Below are 19862 nucleotides of genomic sequence, written 5' to 3'. Positions count from 1 at the left end.
ATATGAATATGAATATGCACATATATATATACAGAAACCTATTTTATTTATATACATATAATGATCATTTTAGAAAACAATAATGCTCCTATCAGATTTTTTCCATGTTACAACATTCCATTAAAACATGGAGATTTCATGATCTAAATATAATGGATCCTCCTTTCTATAGTATACCTAAAGTAAGATGACAGGATGAGACAACTTCATAACCAAGAGTGAGTAATCTAGCTTGCCATTTACTGAATGAGACTAAAAAGGGGGATAAATTCAAAGAGCAAAATGGATTCTATTCTTAGTCAAATAAGTGGTTTTCTTTTAAGACAGAGCATATTTATCTGATTCTATCTGATTTAAATTATTAATCAACAAAAGTTGCAGCCACTTTATCATGCACTTGAACAACCAGGAAATGAAATCTCTCCTCTCCTCCCCTCCTCCCCTTCTCTTTCTTCCTTTCCCTTCACTTCCCAAGCTCTAGTTAACATTTTATTTTTCTTTCTTTTTCCTTTAAGGAACATGATCTACGATTTCATTGTTATAGGAAACATATATAATGAAAGAGTTCTTAACCAAAGTAGATCAGCAACTTGGTTGCAAATGATAGTCTTAAATATTTGCCTTGTTTCTGAGAAAATAAATGACTTGCCCATGTTCACATAGGCAAGATTTGAAACTAGGTTTTCCTGACTTCAAAGCCAGCTCACTATTTACTAGTTCATGCTATTGTTCTTTAGGCATGTATAATATTGCAATAGATCCTGACACAAGATGATTGATTATACCATGAATTAACCAAACCAAAATGTCAAGAATCAAGAAGATTTGGTTTCTTCTTCCTACAATCAATTTTGTTTTCCTTGGGAAGGATAGGAAAATTGATAAATAAAAGTACAAATAGGAAGGAGCTAGTTTGATGTATTGATATTTAATTAAGGTGAAGATGGAGAAAAGTGGTAATACATGAGAAAATGGGAGTAGCATCCTACTCTAACTTTTTACATTATTTACTCTCATCTGAAAGATGACAATCATAATAATGTAATTAAATGGTATGACAAAAGATTTTTTTCTCTTAAATTTACCCACTTTTCCTTCCCTTGCTGATACTCTACCAATTCTTCTAAGAATCTAGAGGTGACAAGGAAGTTAGAAATAATTTAGTCAAATTCCTCCATCTTTTATATGAGGAAAGTGAGACATAGAGAGGTGAAGGGATTTTCTCCATGATCACAAAGGTAAGTAACAGAGCCAGGTCCATACAAATCACTGCCTTTTCTTATGTCAATAACTATTGGTCAATAATATTTCTTATGTTTACATTTTGAAATACTTTGGAGTCAGATTTGGCGATGTATGGTCACTGAGAACCAAGAATTAGTTTATAATTACTATTCTGCGAGGCACTGAGATTTATTTCCTTCCCTTTTGAAGGTTGGACAAAGTTTGCCCGATTGACCCGGGCTTTGACAAATAGCCGAAGTGTTTTGCAGCAGCTTACTCCAATGAACAAAACAGAGGTGGTCCACAAACATTCAAGATTAGCAGAAGTAAGTGTGTCATTTTAATTTTGAGCTCCCAACCCAGTGAGCATTGAAGGGTGAGAGTCTGTCTTCAAAAGGCACTGTTTTCCAAATGTAGTTAATTTGCTAACATTTTTTCTTCTTCCGGAAGAGTATGTTTCCTTGACAAGAAATTACTTTTATCCCCTATTGCTCTTGAAATAGCAAATCAGTTCTTTTATGAATTATACATGCTCAGGTGAGAAAACTCCTTTGAGTAAGGAGAAATGAGGTAGGAAAAACTCATGTATTCACACTTGACATCCTATGTTATAAAAGATGCCCTTCATGCATACCATATATAAAGGATATGGTAGACAATTATTGAATACTTGATTTTACTTAATTGAAATATCATTCCCTATTCAGTCTATACCTGGAAACTTTTGTGAAGAATTTCAGTGTAAAGACTCATAGCAACATTTAATACATTTGGAGATTTCTTTAATTTTGATGCATTTTCACATAAAACTTTGGTCTTAAATATGTTACCATTTCTCCCCCATTTGTGTTGACATCAGGAAAACTTCAGTTCTCCAGAGCTGTTGGAGTTAGGGAGTTGTATGTTGTTGGCATGTTCAAACATAAGATATTATGAATGGTGTCAATTTCAGATATGAAACTAATTTTTGAAAACATGTGAAGTTACAGAAAATTGAATCCATAATGCAACATAACACAAAAAATGCTACAATATTTATATAGTTACCTTATTGTAGGGAAATAATACTTGTGTTAGAGTAGAAAAAATTCTCATGATACCTCATTTGGCATGTTTTAGTCAGCTAAGGGTATTAGATGTGCTGTACAGTTGCTATCTATTCATTCTAAAAGCTGAACAAGCATATTTGTATTTAAAGTCATATATGCTCAAATTTCTGAGTCACTTGTTAATTTTAAGGATTAGAGTCTCTTTATTGACAGCTCTTTAGTTTTTGATGAGCTCTATGTCTGCTTTAAGTGTTTAATTTTTGATTGGACTATATCTCCTTAAATTTCATGGGTTCTGGCTCCTTTAAGAGTCACAAATTTTAGGAGTATTATCTCTATGAGTAAAAATTGCTTCTTATGATGATTTAAAAAATAAGTTTTTTTCATTGTGTGAATAAAATTTAATGAAAGAGAAAAACTAATGCTTTCAAGAATATAGTTAAAATTCATGTGAGCCACTGTGAAATAAATCAAAAATTAAACAAATTAAGAAGTTCTGCAACAGTAGATCATCAGTGGTTCTCAAAGTGTGATTCAGGGACCTCTGGAAATTCCCAAGACCTTTTTAACAGGCTCTACAAATTCAAAACTATTTTCATACTACTTGATCCCCTTTTCAACCATATTTCTAGATAAGACTAGATTTTCTATATATACTTTAACTAAAACACCATATTCCAACATACTAAATATGGAAGCATATAGGAAAATCCAACTATCTAGTAAATCAAATGTAAAAGAAAATTTCAGAATTACATAAAATGTCATTATTATTTATAGAATATCTTCTTTCTATTTTAAAAAATAAATATATCTACATACTAGGGATTTTAATATTATTTTAAAGTGAATTGATGTATAAATTTTTAATTGTCAGTTTTAATTTCCAACATAGAAAATATTGAGGGGTGGCTAGGTGACACAGTGAATAAAGCACTGGCCCTGGAGTCAGGAGTACCTGGGTTCAAATCCAGTCTCAGACTCTTAATAATTATCTAGCCGTGTGGCCTTGGGCAAGCCACTTAATCCCATTTTCCTTGCAAAAAAAACCTCAAAAAAAAGAAAATATTGATAGATATAACCCATATTAGCAAAAACCCTTTGGACTCCTGTGTTAATTTTTAAGAGTGAAAAGGTGTCCTTTGACCAAAATATTTGAGAACCTTTGATCTAGGGAAGCACCAACAGCATCAGTCACAATAATTTCAATTAAATTAAATTCAACATGTATTTATTGAATGTTCACCATAAATTAGACTTGGGGGGATACAAAGACATAATATGAAATAGTCCCTGTCCTCAAGGATCTTATATGTGTTGAACTGAGACATCATACTAGGAACCAGAATACAGAAAATTATGAGACATAGTACCTGATCTTGAAGAATTTATAGTATGAGCTTGGAGTAGGAGGTGATTTGATACTAAAAAATTTAATATAGTCACTCATATGTCTGAAATCTTTCTGCAATGGACAATGGCTTAAATAACAAATGGATGAGCTGACATAGAAATGTAGGAAGATATAATATTTTACACTGGGCAAGTTGTATTGATGGAACAGCAATGTGATTATGTAGGCCCTTGGTTTAGGGGAGAAAAAAATAAAGCTTCCTATAATATTTTTGTTCACTTTGCCTCTGAAGAAGTTTTAGTAGTGTTCTTTGACTTAGTCAAAAGGAAATGAAAATGCAAGATCACTACCATTGAGATCCTAGGTCTATCTACAGCCTATGTCATTGGAACTGTTTCAAATTACAAGGCATGAATGTCTGTTAAGTGGAGGTAGCTTGACCATTGGCATGACTTGTAAAGGAAAGGTTTCCTGCTTTCTCTGAAGCAAAATCTTCACACAGATTGGATAGCCATGACTATTAGAGAACACAAGAAGATGGCAAATCAATTTGTGCAGCAGTGAGGTTGGGGCAGGTCAATTTGAGCAAAATCTTGGTATGGCACATGACCTGTGAACAGAGATCTTTTTTAGGAGGGGATGGAGGGAAAGGACCTGGCCATAATAATCAAATGCCAAATTTGCATGTTGAAGAAAGTGCATCATGTTCACATTGCAATGATACTTATAAATATAACCAGCAGCATCAGCAAATTGGAAGAGTTACATAATATGCTTACTTCTGAAAATTACTTTCTTCTTCAACACAGGTCATTAAACATGTATGCTTTTCTTCCATACAGTAATGACCAAATATAATATGGTTATCTTCCAATAGTTGTTGAAATAATTGGCAGATATTTTGTGTGGAATCATCAGACTATAGTTGAATGTGCATTTAGATAACATATTTTCTCTCTTTTAGGTTCTGCAGCTGGGATCAGACATTCTTCCTCAATATAAACAAGAAGCTCCAAAGACTCCACCGCACATCATTTTACACTATTGTGCTTTTAAAACAACCTGGGATTGGGTGATTTTAATTCTTACTTTCTACACCGCTATTATGGTCCCTTACAATGTTTCCTTCAAAACAAAACAGAACAACATAGCCTGGCTGGTGCTGGATAGCGTGGTGGATGTTATTTTTCTTGTAGACATTGTTTTAAATTTCCACACGACTTTTGTTGGTCCTGGTGGAGAGGTCATTTCTGACCCCAAGCTCATAAGGATGAACTACCTGAAAACTTGGTTTGTGATAGATCTTCTGTCTTGTTTACCTTATGACATCATCAATGCCTTTGAAAATGTGGATGAGGTAAGCTATCTCTATATGTAGGAAACTTGGAACACCCAACTTTCAATTAACTCTGTTCTTAGTTAAATGGAATCCAGAGCTTATCTAAAACACTTATTTTATTTTAAGTTTTTATTTTATTTATTTTGAGTGCTACAATTTCCCCCCAATCTTACTTCCCTCCCCCCCACAGAAAGCAATTTGTCAGTCTTTACTTTGTTTCCATGTTACACATTGATCTAAATTGATTGTGATGAGAGAGAAATCATATCCTTCTTTTTTTTTTTTTCTTGTTGGTTTGTTCAAGGCAATGGGGTTAAGTGGCTTGCCCAAGGCCACACAGCTAGGTAATTATTATCTGAGGCTGGATTTGAACTCAGGTACTCCTGACTCCAGGGCCGGTGCTCTATCCACTGTACCACCTAGCTGTCCCTGAGAAATCATATCCTTAAGGAAGAAACAAAAAGTCTAAGAGATAACAAGATCAGACAATAAGATATATGTTTTTTCTAAATTAAAGGGAATAGTCCTTGAATTTTGTTTAAACTCCATGGTTCTTTATCTGGGTACAGATGGTTTTCTCCATTGAAGACAGCCCAAAATTGTCCCTGATTGTTGCACTGATGGAATGAGCAAGTCCATCAAGGTTGATCATCAGTCCCATGTTGCTGTTAGGGTGTACAGTGTTTTTCTGGTTCTGCTCCTCTCACTCAGCATCAGTTCATGCAAATCTCTCCAGGCTTCCCTGAATTCCTGTCCCTCCTGGTTTCTAATAGAACAACAGTGTTCCATGACATACATATACCACAGTTTGCTAAGCAATTCCCCAATTGAAGGACATTTACTTGATTTCCAATTCTTTGGCAACACAAACAGGGCTGCTATGAATATTTTTGTTCAAGTGATGTCTTTACCCTTTTTTCATTATCTCTTCCGGGTATGGACCCAGTAGTGGTATTGCTGGATCAAAGAGTATGCACATTTTTGTTTCCCTTTTGGGCATAGTTCCAAATTTCTCTCCAGAAAGAATGATGAATGAATTCACAGCTCCACCAACAGTGTAATAGTGTCTCTGATTTCTCACAACCCTTCCAACAATGATCATTATCCTTTCTGGTCATATTGGCCAGTCTGAGAGGTGTGAGGTGGTGCCTCAGAGAAGCTTTAATTTGTATTTCTCTAATAATTAATAATTTAGAGCAATTTTTCATATGACTATGGATTACTTTGATATCCTCATCTGTAAATTGCCTTTGCATATCCTTTGACCATTTGTCAACTGAGGAATGGCTTTTTTTTGAAATATATGACTCAGTTCTCTGTATATTTTAGAAATTAGTCCTTTGTCAGAATCATTAGTTGTAAAGATTGTTTCCCAATTTACTACATTTCTTTTGATCTTGGTTATAGTGGTAAAACATTTATTTTAAACAACTAAATAGCAAAATGGATAGAGAATTGGATCTGTATTCAGGAAAACTGGGGTTTAGATTTGGTACATTAGCTATATGAGTCTGTGCTATTAATCTCGATCTACCTCAGTTTCTAAATCGAAAATGGGGATAATAATAGCACCTCTCTCTGATGTTTGTTGTCAGAATCAAATGAGATAATATTTGTTAAGCATTTTGTAAACCTTAAAGCTCTTTGTAAATATTAGCTATTATTAGTTTCAATTGTTCTCTACCAATTTCCTCCTCTAAATTAACTATTATATTTAACAAATGAGCTTCTCTTTTTTAATGAATAAATCTTCATAGGCATATTAATTAGGAAGGCCTATACTAGATGAACTCTAATTCCCATGTAACACTAAGATCCTATGATTTTAAGTAGAGAAATATCTAGAAATCATGCAACAAAATACTGAGTGCTAGTATATACATATATATTTATATGTATATAAATATATAATATATATTTATATATACTGCCCATATTAAGGTTTAAGAAGCATGAATACTATCCTTTTTATTCTAACAACCCTAGGAGGTGGTTACTATTCTTATCCTCACTTTTCATATTTGGAAACTGAGGTTGTCAAAGATTTAGTAATTTACTCAAAACCTAATTAGTAACCATCAGAGGCCAGATTTGAACGCAGGTCTTTTTGATCAGTGGCCTATCACTTTGTTCACTGAACCATCTGGCTGTCCATAAAAGAAAGGAGAAGAAGCTAGGTCGTGTATAATCCACAAACTAAATTATTGAATTAGTTTGCAGAAATATTTTCCTTTTGTAATTGAATTCAATTGCAATTGAATTTTACATGTTTAGTGACAACTTGGTTAAGAGATCATGAAAATGGAGAAGTGACATCTATGAATCTACCTCTTTCTCTCTTTTTTCTTCTAACCCCATCTCCAAAAATTGTATTATATACCTAACAAAGATAATCAGAGGTTTTTTGCTTCATCTGCGAGAATGAAGTTCTATTTGAATGCTGGTCATTTTTGGTCTGATCTTTAATTAGCTTTTTAAATATAATTTTTAATTCTACTTACAATGGTATGTAGTTAAACATATTTGTCAATGGAAGGTTGAACTAGATAGCCCCTAAGGCATTTTTCAATTATTTGATTCTAATAGTGTCTATATTATGGAATTATAAATTGATGCAGTTGTTTAGTTGTGTTTGTTTCTTGGTGCCTCCAAGGATTCTATTGTCCATGGGATTTTCTTGGCAAAGATCACAGAGTGGTTTGTCATTTCCTTTTCCAATGAATTAAGGAAAAATAGAGATTAAGTGGCTTGTCAAGCCACACACACACACACACACACACATATATATGTAGTAAGTACATGAGTCAAAATTTCAACTCCAATCTTCCTGACTCCAAGCCTAGTGTTATATTTGAAGAGCCCTCTAATTGCCTCTAATACTTAAGGGTAAATCTTTAAAAAGCCACTAAAAATTCTGAACATCTTAACCTTTTACTTAAAAACCTAAAATTTCATCTTGCCAGAATTAGCAAAGAAGAAACAACCAATAATCATAGCTAATAACATATAAATGATTCAGTGTAGGTAAAACCTATTATTAAATTGTGTTCATAATGATATTGTTACTAACTTAATTTCCCTATAGGACCTTCTCTGTTTCAGTAGACCATGCAGATGTGATTATGTTCATTAGTGTTTTGGGAAACCTTTCAGCTAATGTTCCCCCATGATCAGGGTTAGTAATCTCATATTAATATAAGATCATAATATAAGATAATATAAGAACCAGTGTATTTTTAAGAATAAATTAACTTGTGCATAAAATGTCCTCAACCTCAAGTCTATTATTAAATACTACTACTTAATCATTCTTGAAATTCTATACCTTTGGTTTGAATAAACTTTTCTTAATGTAAAATATAAATGATTAAAATGTAAGGTCTACAAAGTACTTGGAATTAATTAGGATTATACTAGCCTATAGAACAAAGAGAAAATTTTAATCTAGAGAGTCACTTTGAACCAGGAAAGGAAGGGAACAAGTGTGTGTTTATTATGTGCCTACTATGTGCCAAATACTTTACAAATATTATCTCATTTTATCTTCACAATAACTATAGGACATAGTTACTATAATTATCCTTTCTTCCTTTCAGCATTGCATTGTTGATTTAACTTTAAAAACATCTTTTGTATTGATTCTTTTATTTTCACATAACTAAAATGTTCCCCAGTATCCCATCCTCTCCTGTTCCAGAGAACCATCCAATATAAGAGGCAATATTCTAAAAGAAAGATAAAAGAAAAAGAGCACAATCAATAAAACCAATCAATACATTTAAGAATTATGAAAATGTATTGAATAGACCATACCTATAGATCTTTCACTTATGCATATGAGTAAGGTCATGGTGTTTTATTATATTCGTTCTTTGGGATCATGCTTGTTTTTTGTAATTTTATAATGGTAATTTATGTTTGTTTTGTGGTTGACCTTGTTGTTCAGTCATTTTAAATATAATGTACAAATCTTTGTGACCCCATTTGTGGTTTTCTGGCAGAAACCACTAGTATAGTTTGCCATTTCATTTTCCATCTTATTTTACTGATGAGGAACCTGAGATAACAGGGCCAAGGGGCTTAACTAGGGTCACACACCCTTTAGGTGTGAGGCCTAATTTGAACTCCTTTTCCTGCTCCAGGTCCAACACTCCACCAATGGCACCACCCAGCTGCCCTGTGATTGGCCTGTCCATTGCCATTGTTATAGATATTATGTATATTGTTTTCTTTCCTTCCTTTGCATACTTCATGGAAGTATTCCCATTCTTGTTTGAATTTAGTATATTTGTCATTTCATGCTGTATGGAAATAATATTCAATTGCATTCATGCACTACAATTTGTTCAGTCATATCCCAATTAATGGGCATTTACTTTGTATCCAGTTCTTTGCTATCATAGTACTGCTACAAATATTTTGGTGTAGTTGAAGGCTTGCTTTTGTTTTCAAGGATCTCCTTGGAACATATACCTCAAAGTGGTATTTCTTTATGAGAGTACTGATATTTTAGTCACTTTATTTAATAATTTAAAATTTGGTTTCGGAAATGATTGTAGTGATTCATAGTTGTACCAGCAAGTCATTAATGTGTCAATTTTCTCACATTCTTTCCAACATTTTATTTTTCCATCTTTTTTCTTCATTGTTAATTTTCTAAGTATAAGGTGAAATCTCAGAATTGCTTTTATTTTATTATTTTATATTTTATTAAGGATTTGGACCATTCTTTCATATGATTATTAGTTTGCAATGCTTTTTTGGGGAAACTGTTCATTTCCTTTAATATATTGGTCACTTCTAGTAATTAAAAAGCAACCTATTACATTTATGCATTACAACTTATTAAGCCATTCTGTAATTGATGGGCACTGACTTTGGTTCCAGTTCTTGTTGCTTTCTTGGCCCTGTAATCAAGACATTAGCATTAGTAAAATGGTCTCTCTCTTCTACTCTATTAGATTCATTATAATTACTTCTACCTAGTCTGGTCTTAGCACCCTATTCAGGAAATATTCTTAATTCCGGTTCCCCTTTCATTATTTTCTCTCAGCAGTCACATATTCCTAAATTAATGTAGTACAAAGTAGTTGATTTTTTAAATATTTAAGAATACAATCTATAAGAAAACAGTTTCTATTTCTCTACCATTAATTTTATCCTTTGGACTTTAGTTTTCTCATATGTAAAATGGAGTTAATTTTTTTTACTTTGTCTTTTTAATCTTATAAGGTTGGTCTTAATGGGAAAAGAACTACAAATTCACTTTGAAAAACATAAACTCAACTAACTTTTATTAAGGACCTTATGTGTGCATGGGATTGTGCTTTGCAAATATGAGCCTTCAATTCTATTCTAATGATCATTACTATTATTTCATTCATATATTTTTTATCAAATAGATTGCAAAAATATGATTGAGACTCTCTTATTTTTTATATTCCTGTTCTGTGGATATTAACTGATTCAAAGAAGAGTATAACAAAAGAGGAGGATCCATCAATGAAGAAAAGAAAAGTATTTGAAATGCAAGTGGTATGGTTTATTACCAAAATTACAAAAAAAAATTCCTGTTCACGGGAAGACAAATAAATGACCAAATAATTTTACATGTGCTTTTAGACAAAACTGTAGGGGTTATTTTTAAGGGCAGCAAGTAATTGTGACAACAGTGGATAAACCAATCTACTTTATGTTCCTTGCATAATATGCTTCTAATTATTCCTCCACAGAGGTCAGGGCTAGATAAGTAGATCTGGGAATCCTTAGCATAGAGATAATGGGTTTATTCAAAATTAGGCTGCCACATTTGATTGCTACAGTATAGTATGTTATATACTTAATATTTTCCACTTACCAATTTTTATTTGTAAAAGTTATTAGTAATTTTTCCAATTATATGTAAAGATTAATTTTTAACATTCATTTTTTAAAAAAATGTTTTCTTCTTACTACCCTTCCTTCTTCCCCTAGGATAGCAAGTAATCTGATATAGGTTATATAAGCACATATTTCCATATTACATATATTTCCATATTAATCATACCATGAAAGAAGAATCAGAACAAAAGGGAAAAACTGAGAAAGAAAAAAAAATAAGTGAAATTTCTATGCTTTGATTTGCATTCAGACTCCATAGTTATCTCTCCTGGTGTGGATGGCATTTTCCATCATAATCCTTTTAAAATTATCTTTGATTACCATTTTGCTGAGAAGGGCAAAGTCTATCCTGGTTGATCATCACATGTTGTTACTGTGTACAATATTCTCCTGTTTCTGTTCACTTCATACAGCATCAGTTCATTTAAACCTTTCCAGGTTTTTCTAAAATCTGCCTTCTAATCATTTCTTATAGAACAATAATATTTCATTTTCTCCATATACTAAAACTTGTTCAGCCATTCCCCAATTGATGGACATTCCCTCAATTTCTAATTCTTTGCCACTTTGAAAAGAGCTGCTATAAATATTCTTATATATGTGAGTCTTTTCTTTTTTATCATTTCTTTGGAATATAGATTTAATAGTGGTATTGTTAGATGGAATCGTATGTATAGTTTTATTGCCCTTGAGGCAGAATTTGAAAAGTGGATCAGTTCACAATTCCACCAACAATGCATTGTGTCCATTTGCCCACATCCCCTCCATCATGGATAGGTGTGAGATGGTACCTCAAAATTGTTTTAATTTGTACTTCTCTAAATAATAATGACAGAGAGCCTTTTTTCATATGACTATAGATAGCTTTAATTTCTTCATCTGAAAACCACCTTTTCATAGCCTTTAACCATTTATCAATTGGAGATTGACACATTCTATAAATAAGACTCTATTATGTTTAGATTTTAAAAATGTAATTGTTTTCTTACAGTTCCTGGTTTTCTCTTGGTAGATAGACTCAAATATTTTATAAGGTCTACAATTATTTTGAACGTAATTTCTCTTTCTATTTTTTGGTGTTGGACTTTTTTGATAATATATAGAAATACAGATTATTTATGTGTTTATATTGTGCAGCTTTGCTAAGATTACTAATTGTTTCAAAAAGTTTGTTTTTTATAGTGGATTCTCTAAGTATACCATCAAACCATCTACAAAGACAGATAATTTTGTTCCCTCATTGCCTTTTCTAATTCTTTTAATTTATTTTTCTTCTCTTATTGCTAAAGCTAATATTTATAGTATATTGTATATATATTTAGTATATATTAATTAATATTATATAGTATATAGTATATAATTAATATTGTATGGTATATAGTATATAGTAGTATATAGTTATATATAAATTTATTTTTCTTCTCTTATTGCTAAAGCTAATATTTTTAGTATATTTTATATAATATATAGCATATATTAATTAATATATATATAGAGCATATATAGTATATATATTAAACTATATAGTACATATTAAACTATATTGATGATAATGGGCATCCATATTACACCCCTGATCTTCTTGGTAATTCTTCTAGCTTATTGATAATTATTGGTAATCCTAATTGGTAAATTATTAGTAATTCTGGCTTATTGGTAATTCTTCTAACTAATTCTTCTTGGTACTTCTTTTAGCTTATTGCCATTGAATAAAATCCTTGATGATGTTTTTAGATAGATATTGCTTATCATTTTCAAGAAAAATTCTTTTATTGTTATGCTCTTTGTTTTATATGTATATATATATATAAATTTTTGTACAAATGATGTTTTTATACATTACTTAAATATTGTTGTTTAAGAGGAAACATAATACCCCCCCAAAATATAGACCCTCATGAGCAATAAAGTAAAGGAAAGAGAAAACAAATTTAATAAATGTGCTTCAGTCTGTTTTAATACCACCAGCTCTGTCATGGGTGGATCACATTCTTTATGATAAGTACATCACATAAGTTACTTCCATATTTTTCAACTGTTACCATTGCTGATCGCAACTCCTTCCATTCATACCTCACCACTACCATATACTATATTTTCTCTCTCCTTTCACTCTGTCCCTCTTCTTAAATGTGCTATAGGGTAGCTGGGTGATGCAGCAGACTGATCACCAGCCCTGGGGCCAAGAGGTCCCAAGCCCACACACCACCCTTAAGGCCCAGCAACCACCTGGCCTTTGGTCCTGGACAGGACATCCAATCCCAGCCCCTTGCAAGAAGTAAAAAAGAAAATGTGTTATATCTGAACACTCTCCCCCATGGTCCACCCTCTCCTCCATCACTCACACCCCCCCTTTCCCCCTTCTCTCCTTTTTACTCTAGATGTCTATACCCCATTGAGTATACATGCTATTTCCTCTCCAAGCCATATTTGATGAGAGCAAAGGTTTCTTCATTTCCCCTCTCCTTCCCCCTTCCATATCATTACAATAGCTCATTGCAATAATAAAAAATCTTACTATATGAAATATCTTGGCCTATTCCACCTCTCCTTTCTCTTACTCCCATTACATTAACCTTTTAGCCATTGACACCATTTTTACAATATATTATATCTTCAAATTCAACTCCCTTCTGTGCTTCATCTATAATATCTCTTTCTACCTGCTCTATTAAATGAGAAGTTTCATATGAGTATTATTAGTATAATTTTTCTATGCAGGAATACAAGCAGGTCATCATCATTAAGTCTGTCATTTTTACCCTTCTCCTCCACTCTCTATGCTTCACCTGAGTCCTATATTTGAAGATCAAACTTTCTGTTCAGCTCTGGTTATTTCAACAGGAACAATTGAAATTCCCCTGGTTCATTGAAAGTCCATCTTTTTCCCTGGAAGAGGATATTCAGTTTTGTTGAGTAGATGATTCTCAGTTGCATTCTGAGCTCTTTTGCCTTCCAAAATACTATATTCCGAGCCCTACAGGTCCTTAATGTAGTTACTGCTAAGTCTTGTGTGATCTTGACTGCAGCTCCATGATATTTGAATTTTGTCCTTCTGACTGCTTGTAATATTTTCTCTTTGACTCAGGAGTTCTAGAACTTGGCTATAATATTCTTGGTGGTTTTTTTTTTTTTTTGGCTCTCTTTCCTGGGTAGATCAGTGAATTCTCTCAATTTCTATATTGTCCTCTGCTTCTAGGATATCAGGGCAATTTTCCTGTAGGAATTCTTTAAAAATGAGGTCAAGGCTCTTTTCCTGATCATGACTTTCAGGTATCCCAATAATTTTCAAATTTTCTTTCCTGCATCTGTTTTCCAGATCATTTTTTTAAATGAGATGTTTCACATTTTCTTCTAATTTTTCATTCTTTTGGTGTTGAAGTATTGTGTCTTGACTTCTCATAAAGTCAGCAGCTTCCTTTAGCTCCATTCTATATCTGAAGGATTTGTTTTCCTCAGAGAACTTTCTTATTTCTTTTTTCCATCTGGCCAGTTTTGCTTTTTAAAGCATTCTTCTCCTCAATAACTTTTTGAACTATTTTATCCATTTGACTTATGCTGGTTTTTAACATGTTATTTTCTTCAGCATTTTTTTTATCTCCTTGTCAAAGCTGCTGACATTTTCATGTTTTTCCTGTCATTTTTCTCATTTCTTTCCCACTTTTTCTTCTATCTCCCTTACTTGATTTTCAAAATCTTTTTTGAGCTCTGTCATAGACTGAGCCCAATTGCTGTTTTTCTTGCAGTCTTTAGATGCAGGAACTTGTACTTCCTCATCTTCAGATTGAGTATTTTGATCCTTGTTGGGATCATAGACAATGTATTCCTCAATGGTGTTCCTCTTTTTTCTGTTTCCTCATTTCCCCAGCCTGTGCCTGGTCTTGGGGTGCTTTCTGAGCTTTGGAGTATTATTGGGACACCTCCCCCATAAAGATCTCAGTGTGTGTGAAGGTCTGTCTTCTCTCCTTCTCTGTGAATGACCGCAAGTGCTCCCCTCTGCCATGGGACTGAGGTGGGAGGGGCCCTGTACTACTGGGGGGCCTAGACTGTTATCAGCATCTGAATATGATCAGAATCCCAGAGTCCTGTTCCAGGTACAGAGGACAGACCTCAGAAGTCACTCTCCACTCCCCTACCTAGGCTGAGTATTCAAGGCTCCCTTGCCTGAGGGATCCTGCTTATTGGCTCCACCAGCTTCTGGTTCCTGGATCTGGGTGCAGCCAAGCTGCTTGCTGAGGACCCTGAGGGCTGGGCTTCAGGAGCTAGCTCTGGCAGAGGCCCCTTCCCTTATCTTTCAAGTTGTGCCTGGTGCTCCCTGGAGTGTGGATCAGGAAACTGCTCCTGCTGCCATGAGCTGGGGATCCCAGGTACCATGGGGCTGCCTCTGGTAGGCTGAAGTTCCTTCACTCTGGTGGGCCACACCTCTAAGCCCATGGAGCAGGGCCTTTCCACTATTTTCCAGTTTACCTGGTCTGGAGAATTGCCTCACTGGATCCCTCTGTGGGTTCTGTCTCTCAAAAATTTGGAGTCATAATTTTTTGATTTTTGAAATATAGAGAGAACACCAAGGAGAGGCTCTTCTCCTCTCATCATCTTGGCTCTACCTTCCTCTTTTGTGTTTTTAATAGGAGTGAATCCTCTATTTTTTCAGGAAATTTTGGGGACTCTCTTGAGATAATCATATGACTTCTGTTAGCTTTATAATTGATATAGTGGATTATTTTGATTTTTCCTAATATTGAGCCAATCCTGTATTGCTGGTATAAGTCCAAGCTATTTATCATATATTATCCTGGTATTAAATTTCTGAAATTTCTTTGCTAATGTTTTATTTAAAATTTTTGCATTAATATTTATTCTTGGTTTTGACTCTTCCTGGTTCAGCTATTAGCACCATATTTGTATCAGAAAAAGAATTTGGTGGGACTCCATCTATTTTCCCAAATAGTCTATATAATATTAGAATTAATTGTTCCTTAATGTTTGGTAGAATTTGCTAGGGAATTCATCTAACCTTTGAGATGTTTTTCTTAGCTAGTTCACTGATGGCTTGTTCCTTTTTTAAAAAATAGTATTATTTAAGTATTTTATTTCCTCTTCTATTTGTCTATGTAATTTATATATTTTTATAAATATTCATTCATTTTGCTTAGATCATCAAATTTATTATCACACTGTTGTGCAAAATAGCCCTGAGTTATTGCTTTAATTTCCTTTTCATAATATCTTTGTTTTTTTTAATCTTTACCAAATCATTTTCATGATTATTGCTTTCACAATAGTATAAGATCTGGTACTACTGGACCCCTTTCCTCCCCACTTAAAAAAAATTTCCTTGTTATTTTTGATCTTTTCCTCATTTTTTTTACAAACTCTATGAAGTAATCTTTTGGAAGATTGATCGACATGAAAGTGTAAAAGTATATTAATATAGATAGTGTCATTTGTATTATGTAGACTTGACTTAGTCAAGGGTATGCTTTCTTTGTTATTTGTAGTTGTTCATTCATTTTGGTCATGTCCAATTTTGTGATCCCTTTGGTGTTTCCTTAGCTGAGATACTGCAATGGTTTACCATTTCCTTCTCCAGATCATTTTACAGATGATCACATGAAGAAAACAGGGTTAAATGATTTGCCCAGAGGTAAGATCTGAGGCCAGATTTGAATCTTTCTAACTTGAGGCTTGTACTACCTATCCACTGAACTACCTAGCTACCTAGCTCTTTTTTAATAGTAGTAAAATACTTATGACAATTTATCTATGCTCAAGCCATAAGAATTTTGGGGTCATACAAAAATAAATTCAACTGACATAGCAAAAAGAAGGAATCTTGAATTTTTAAACTATGAGGCAGCTGTCCCTTTTTAACTTATGTTGGTTTATCTATCTAACTTTCTATCTATCTAGTTATACATTCATATGCCTTATATAAGAATGATGCTTATAAAATGATACATCTGTACATGTAGGAAATAAGCACTGTAAATCTAAATATTAAACCAAATCAAAATGTATTTTGATGGAAAAACAAATGCTCAATTCATAATTTTTGCTCTTGTAGCTGTTACATATAACATTTTAAAGGACAAAATCTAAAATACCACATTAAGTATAGATAGAGCAAGAGAGAGCTAAATAAATGCAATTGATTCCATTATAAGAGCTTATGCTAAATTAATATCCAATTTGCAGTTTTAAATTATAAAATGAATTCCATACAATATAGATCTGAGGAATTTGAAAATGTTTCAAAGCATATTTTTTGCAATGAAGATGTCACTAAAGTACATTTTTATGATGAGAGAAGTAGCTAAAATTTCAATTGTTCCTCTTATCATTTTTATAGGAAAATTTTGAAGAAACAACACTTAGTATATTGCTTTACAGAGTATGTACTTTATGATCTGTTATACTCTCCATTTTGGAAATATTTTTGAGACTGTATGTGAAGAATTGGTCTTGTTAAAGGTCATATATTTAGTTCAAAATGAGATTTAAAAGGACTACTTAAGACTTCATGCTAACATAATGGTTCTGTATACTTGGAACATCTTGTTGGTACTAAGTTAGTAGGATTCTGTAGACAGGAAAATGTGACTGAAGAAACTAAGCCTGGGAAGACTATTCATAGCCTAAATTTCTATAAAAAAATTACTTAAATTACCCTGTTTCCCATTCCACCAAAAAGAGATCTTATGAAATCTAGTTTCTAAGCAGAGGAAATGTTTAATGCTTAAAAAACAACAGCAGAATATTTGTATATTTAATAAATTCATCATTACTGCTAAGTGATATTTTTTAATGATAGTCTTGCTGTTTTTCACAAGTGATTGGCAAGGAAACCTACAAAACATCATTATTGTTTTTTTATGTTTTAGGATATTTTCACTGACCTGGATGCATTTCTGAACAGACTCAGTATATTGCTATGAAAAGTCTACTGGATTTGGCTATGGGAGACCTGGCTATATTTTTTTCAAAATTGTGAAATATTTGAAATATGTCACTTTTTTCCAATCTCACTTTCCTTTTGTGAAAAATGTAAGGTTTGGACAAGATGAATTCTTGTGACTCTTTTAGCTTTAAATTCTTGGATAGATGGCCATTTTTTATCAGCTATTTAAAAGTAAGAAATCTGTATTTTTTTTCTGAGTACCTAGAAAAACTGACAGTACATTAAATGTCATAGTTAAAGGATTAAAAATCATTTATACTGAAATAGTGCCTACTAAAATTTTCTGGAATATTTTAATTTGTTTGCATTTTTATTGACTGTGGACATCATTGATATTCAGAGTGAAAAATACTTCCCTCACAACGGAGTATTTAAAACTTAATGTACTATGTATATTGCAAGGGGGGAAAAGATATTAAGTACAAGCCATTTAAAATCAGATTTTCTTACTGGAATATATTAAGTAATGTATCATCTATTAGGGGATCAATTCTTCATAGATTTGTTGATAGCATAATGTGGAGAAGTGGGCTGAAAACAATTGAGGCTTTTATCTGTTGCATATCAAGATAAAATGCAACAAATTATTATTGTTGGAAATAGAGAGTGAGCACACAAAATTCCTTATGGATAAAATGCAATCATCTTTAAAAGTTTGCTTGGTTATCATTAGGTAGATTATATTGAGCTGCCTCAAAGTGAAATGTTCCATAAGCACTATCATGGATAGTGATAAGATAGGTGTATAGGAATCAGGAAATTGTAAAAAAATTAGAATTTAATTTGTGATAACATTCATGAATATTTATTGAGCATTCTATATATGCATATATTATCTTTGAACAAATAGTGGTGAGGGAGGTATGCTTCTCAGAAAATAGCTCTGGAACTAGTCTAAGACTGGGTAGACTCATCAGGGAATCTGACTCCTAAAGGAAGAGAGTCAAGCTTCTTCTGTAGCCTCTGACTCATTGTTCCGGTCTCAGTGTTCTGGAGAAAATTCATGAAATAATGTTTAGATATTCATCATGTCTAGGAGCTTCAATAAAAAAGGAAAGGTAATAAATATTCAAAATAAATATCAGATATGGGAGAATGTTTCATCCTTTTTTATCCATACATCCATTTATCTATCTATCTATAAATGTCTAAAATGCAAAATACTCATATACACTCATTATTGAATGCTTGAAACCTAAAATGAGAACATATTATATCAATTCTCCTAAACAAAAAGACTCTTTGTGGGACTGTTGAATGTATATTTCTGAACAATATCTGTGAAACTATCCAGCCAGGGGATAGTTTGAGATTTTGAGTTTTTTTGGAGTCAGTATCCTTCTGGCAGTTTCTTCTGATGGGTCATGCATCTTTTCTTCTGAGAAGGATTATAGTTGCAGGTAGTATCTCTTGTTGGACAACCCAAAAATGAATCAGGAATTCAGATATCTCAAACTCATTTGATAGCCAGTAGAGTGAAACACATTTCTTAGAATCATTCAATGCTCTATGTCCAGGGAAGAAATACAAAGCAGGAAAGGCTACCATAAACTTGATATTCCATCTAAATTCACCTAGTCAAGCACATGTTCTTGATTCTACTTTCTTCAATAGTAGCCACCATTACTCTTTGGGGAGGCAAAGGAAGAATTTGATTGAATTCAAAGAGAGATTTGGGAGAGTACCAAAGTTATATACTTAAAAGGAAATGGGAAAGCAGAGGAGTTTAAAAAGGGCATAATGAGTGAAAAACATAAAGTTGTGTACAGATTCATAATTGGACTCTCTCTTTATTATATATATATATATATATATATATAAATATATATATACATACATATATGTTTGTGTGTATATATTTATATATATATATATATATCTATATGGACTCATTTTTTTCCTTTGAAAGACAGGTAGACATTAGAATATATCTCCATTTTTCCCTTAAATGTTGTTTATCTAGGGGCACAAGTGAACAAAAGACTACTTTTCTTGCCACCATCTCTTACAGGGGAGAATATTCTAATTTTGCATTAACTGGTCTACACTTTCATGCCA

At 32.8% G+C, this 19862-nt stretch overlaps 1 protein-coding gene across 1 annotated transcript in view; it reads left to right on the top strand.

Annotated features, from left to right (window-relative positions):
• KCNH5 (potassium voltage-gated channel subfamily H member 5) overlaps positions 1-19862 on the top strand; it is a 471355-nt gene that overhangs the window by 126741 nt on the left and 324752 nt on the right. The window contains exons 5-6 of the mRNA XM_074232080.1: positions 1435-1550; positions 4592-4984. Of these exons, the coding sequence (XP_074088181.1) occupies positions 1435-1550; positions 4592-4984 (509 nt within the window). The remainder of the gene's footprint in view (positions 1-1434; positions 1551-4591; positions 4985-19862) is intronic.

The sequence above is a fragment of the Macrotis lagotis genome, chromosome 4, assembly GCF_037893015.1.
Source record: "Macrotis lagotis isolate mMagLag1 chromosome 4, bilby.v1.9.chrom.fasta, whole genome shotgun sequence".
NCBI classification, from domain to species: domain Eukaryota; kingdom Metazoa; phylum Chordata; class Mammalia; order Peramelemorphia; family Peramelidae; genus Macrotis; species Macrotis lagotis.
Note: the sequence above shows the minus strand (reverse complement) of the source record. Positions and strands in the feature narration are given on the sequence as shown.